The sequence below is a fragment of the Sinocyclocheilus anshuiensis genome, unplaced genomic scaffold (assembly GCF_001515605.1).
Source record: "Sinocyclocheilus anshuiensis isolate Anshui unplaced genomic scaffold, SAMN03320099.WGS_v1.1 scaffold1463, whole genome shotgun sequence".
NCBI classification, from domain to species: Eukaryota; Metazoa; Chordata; class Actinopteri; order Cypriniformes; family Cyprinidae; genus Sinocyclocheilus; species Sinocyclocheilus anshuiensis.
This window is the reverse complement of record NW_015536784.1, coordinates 644,779-649,517: the sequence shown is the minus strand read 5'-3', so window position 1 is coordinate 649,517 and position 4,739 is coordinate 644,779. Positions and strand designations below refer to the sequence as shown.

Genomic DNA, 4,739 nt, shown 5'->3' with positions numbered 1-4,739 from the left:
CTATACACATTTTAAAAATAAAGAGATTAAATAAAAATGACAAATGCATACAACAAAATTTCAAAACTTAACATTTAAATGAAAATAAAAAAATAAAGCTAAAAACAATTCAAAATATTAAAGAACAAAAGGTATAAGAGTATAATAATGATTCTAACATAACACTAAGCCAAACACCAAAAAACCAACTACATATATGTGTATGTACAACCACACACACACAACATATATACTGTATATGTACATACACATTTATAAATTCAATATATATATTATTTCATTTCCATTTAGTTTGTTGAAGTATTAAAATAACTCAAATTAAATAAAACTAAAAACTGAATAAAATACCTATACAGACATAATAAATTCAGACATAATGTAACTAAAATTAAAATAAATAACAAATACAAATAATACAAATCAAACGACAGTAGTTTATCAGTAATCCTAAAAAATAACACTGCCAAACACACATGCTAAAAAACAACAACTTACTGACACAGTAAGATATGGTTATAAAAACTGAAACAGAAGCGAAACAAGTAGTAAGAAAGAGGAGAAATAAAAAGCAATTCCTTTACCAAACGACGTTGCCACTTGGTGGTGGTTGTTGCGCATAAATATAAATATAAAATTAGCGTGTAATCTATTGTTTAAGTTGTGAATACAGGAGGAAAAGTCTCTTTCCACAGCTATTAATAATTGAAAGTACTTCATTGGGACGATTTTGTTTACATACATTATTGCCAAAGTATTATACACAAAACGAAAGAAGTACAAAAATGGGTCTCAACCATAATACTTTCCACAACAGGGCGTGTACTGTCCTCTAGTGGCTGTGAAAACATCTCAATCCTTCGAACGTGTTCTTATTTTGTAGAGCTGTCGTATCTCGGCGTTTTCGGTCCTTTAGGAATATTTCGTTTTCATTTATATAATTTTAGTTTAACTTATAACACGCACAAATGTGAGTCACACTCTACATCAGCATGCATGCTGCCTGATGTTTTGATGCGCCATCACTGTCTTCACATGAACAATCTGCCAACGTTGTCGGAGACGGGCATTTTACTGTGTACCTGTTTATTACTACATAGACATAGTTTTGCATGGCATATACTAGCTATAATAGACGTACTCCATGTACTCCATAGTGGAGGTCAAAGGTGTAAAGTGTGGATATCGCTGTGGCTACTGTGGAAACGCAGGAGGTAAAGCTTCACACGGTAAGTGAAGCTGCATGGTATGAAGTAAACACAAGTAAATTACAACACACAGTGACATCCTCACTTTCGTGTACAGTGCTTTTTTGTGCTTATGAACAAGGCAAGTTACATTTTGTATGCGTTCAAAACGATAGTTTTGAATCATAAATGTTTTGTTGCTTTTTTAGGGGGCTTTTACCACAACAGGAAATGTACAGTAAATCTTTGCTTCCAGGACCAGGTCATGTAAAACGGGGTTGCAACATGCTTTGATCTCGCCGCCACGCGGTCACGTGGTTCACGGAGCTCTCAATAGTTCCAAACAAAACTCTGCGCTGTCAGTTGCCTTGTCCAAATACCGACACTTGCGGTCAGGGCACTGCGCTCTGGCGTTTTTAAGACCTGGGACAGTCTTGCGCACTTACTTCCTGTCGCGCGCACGCGCTCTCAAGTGGCCAAGACCACAAGTGTGTGTATTTGGACAAGGGGAGTCTGTTTGAATCGGGTGTCTCACATGTCCTGAAAAGTGAAGCTGCGGGCTCTTTGATCGCCCCCTGGTGGCTGGCTGCAGTACAGGTCATAAACCCCGCCCTCTCCATGTAAACGAATGGGACTTGAGTCAAAATAAAGAAATTAATTACACTTCCAATACAATTTTCCGAAAGATGGTTTGGGTCATTGAAGGTAGTTGTTATCACGCTGATATATGTTCAATTGTTCGTTTTTGTGATAAGTTTGATTTTAGCTAGTAATTTGATGCTATAAAAACGGGGCGTGTCATTATGGTTAATTGGGTCTGCAGGAGTTTGATACCGCGGCTCCACCTCACGACACTACTGCGCAGACTCTGGCTCCAAGCGAATCTCTAATGCGCAGACTCTGGCTCCAAATGACGTCATTTACTCAAGATGGCAGCGGCCATACTGAGATGCTTTGGTTTCACTTTTCTATAGTGGAAGGAATAGGAGACGCATCGTCCATCTTTTTTTACAGTCTATGGTTTGAATGGGTTTAATCGGGACAGACAGCAGTTTCATTATATTTGCAGCAATTTCTAGTAATTATTAAAACATAACGTGCATTGAGTGTGCATCGATATCTACGCTGACTACGCTTTACAATTTTATTCTGGGGAGTGATAAAGAGAGCATTAATATGTTCTCATCAAGCGGCAACCTCCCGCTCTCTCTCGTGAAACCAATACGGAAGTGACTTAAACTGTAATTCGTCAACTGGCCGCTAGAGGCAGGCTGCAAAAGGGAGTCAATCCCATAGACTCCCCATGTTAAAATGCCCAACTTTACAGCAGAAAAAAACATGTTTACAGCCTGGTTCAAAAAATGATTTTGGTCTATAAAGCTAATTTTGCCCTTCATGACGACTGTGAGGGGGGTGATTTTTTTTATAACTCATCCGTTTAAATTATATTAAGCCTTAAAGTTCTGCATAATTAAGGGCGTGGCCACTGGCAGGTGGATTGCCGCTGCTGTCACCACCGTCGAGCTAGGTGGGCGTGGTTTCAGCAACCAGCTCCCGCCTCTTTGCCCATTTTTGATTATCCGGGAGTGACACGCGGTGACGCGCTGCCAAGATGGCGACGACTGGCTCCGCCCACTTTGAGCTTCAAAAACGCTCTTTAGAATCCTACGGGTGACGTCACAGACACTACGTCCATGTTTTTTTTACAGTCTATGGTTCTCTATGGAAGGCCGTAAAGACAGATATTTCTTTAGACGTTATGTGTACAGACGATATAACGCGTGGACACGTAATTGCGTCTAAACACGTAATTGCGTGTAGACGCGTAAACACAAGATTTCCGGTATCAAAATAAAAGTCACATCGACTAGCACTGCAAACCCTGCATTTTTTTTATTTATCAGTGTATAATCTTTTATAACATTTAATTTATATAAAGTATATAATATATTTAATTTGTCTGATAGACACAAGTGAGCGCATTCCTGAAAAATTCGCTTGCAATTGTTCACAAAATTTCTTAACTCCATGGTTCCACTGCCCCGTGTATTTTGAAATACCTACTCCTCCTTCATTCGTAACACGATGTCATTATCATGTGACCATAGATAGCGCTGACATGCAACCACGTACTATGGTACGTACGATGTCACGTCACATTTATATGCATTATTCATTAATGACGTACTTAGGTAGATATTTACGTCACTATTATGTGTTTAATTAATTTTATGCAAATGTTCAAGTCTTCGGCCTTGCCATTGGCCAAAACATTACACAATACACGTGTTATATCGTCTGTACACGTAACGTCTAAAGAAATAGCTGTCTTTTCGGCCTTCCATAGTTCTCATACGCCTTGGCAGTCAAATGTGACCAAACACTTTGGGCCTCATTCATGAAACACGAGCAGAACGAATTTTTGTGTAAATCATTCGTAAAGCTGTTCTGACGTAAATTTTGGGATTCATGAAAGTGTTTGTATTTTACAAATGCTAGTTGGTACACAAATTTACACCTGCTCCCAGCCCCGCGTAAATGGGTTGTACATCATCCGAACGTCATTGATGGCACTGCATGTTTATAAAACTATTTATATCTTACATAATCACGTATCACGCAGCATTTTGATAAAATAATATACAGTAATTATACACAGTATACTGTGTTTTCCTTTTTACTATTATTCAGTACAGCAGTAATATAATCTGCAAATTTAAGACTTTTATCAAATAATTAATTAGCTACTTTTGTTAGGGATGTACCAATTAGTCTCTTAATTATTATGGAAATACTTTTCTATAAAATGGCCAGAATGAGGCATAACAGTAAACATTTCCTATGGCTGATATTAGCGCTATTGCTAGATTTGGCAGACAGAGCGCTACACAAAAGACGCATTTTTTAGAGAAACATTTTTAGCCTACTTGCAGAGAATGATGACTGGTTGATTAACAGATGAAACTGCATTAACAGCATCTGTAATGTGCTGCCAAGATTCCTTTTTTAGGACATGATGTAGGACATGACGTACTCCACTACTTGAAAATAAAATGCTGCGTTTTGAATGCACTTCCGATAACAAAATTTCAATTTCTGTGTCTGAGAAATTTTTCCTTTTCATTCACTTTTGAGAGGACATGTTGAAATCCTTATTTTCATTTTATAATGTGATGCCCATATAGTTGTCAGTCAGAATTCATGGGCGGGAATTATGGTAATTATGAATGAGCGTGCACGCTCGCCCCATTTACGAATATTTGTCAAATCTGATGTTTACGAAGCGATTGTGAATCCGGAGGAGAGTTTTACGCGCAAATTACTCTGAATTTACTCATATATTTACGCAAGTTTCATGAATGAGGCCTATAGGGTTGGGTACCACTGAATTTCGGTGCCGGTACCCAATGGTACCCTTTTTCGGTACTTTACTCTCTGTGTAATTACAAAAACATTTATTTCAGTGAAAAAATAAGTCCCAAAGTCTCAATTTCAACATTTTAAACAATAGGACCCTACAAACTTTTTCTTTCCCCCCCCCCCCCCCCGCAACTA

General features: G+C 38.0%; 1 protein-coding gene across 1 annotated transcript in view; it reads left to right on the top strand.

Annotated features, from left to right (window-relative positions):
• Positions 1-828: 828 nt before the first annotated feature.
• LOC107655512 (arginyl-tRNA--protein transferase 1-like) overlaps positions 829-4,739 on the top strand; it is a 112,483-nt gene continuing 108,572 nt past the window's right edge. Inside the window, exon 1 of the mRNA XM_016443027.1 lies at positions 829-1,226. Coding sequence (XP_016298513.1) covers positions 1,142-1,226 — 85 coding nt within the window. The 5' untranslated portion in view covers positions 829-1,141. The remainder of the gene's footprint in view (positions 1,227-4,739) is intronic.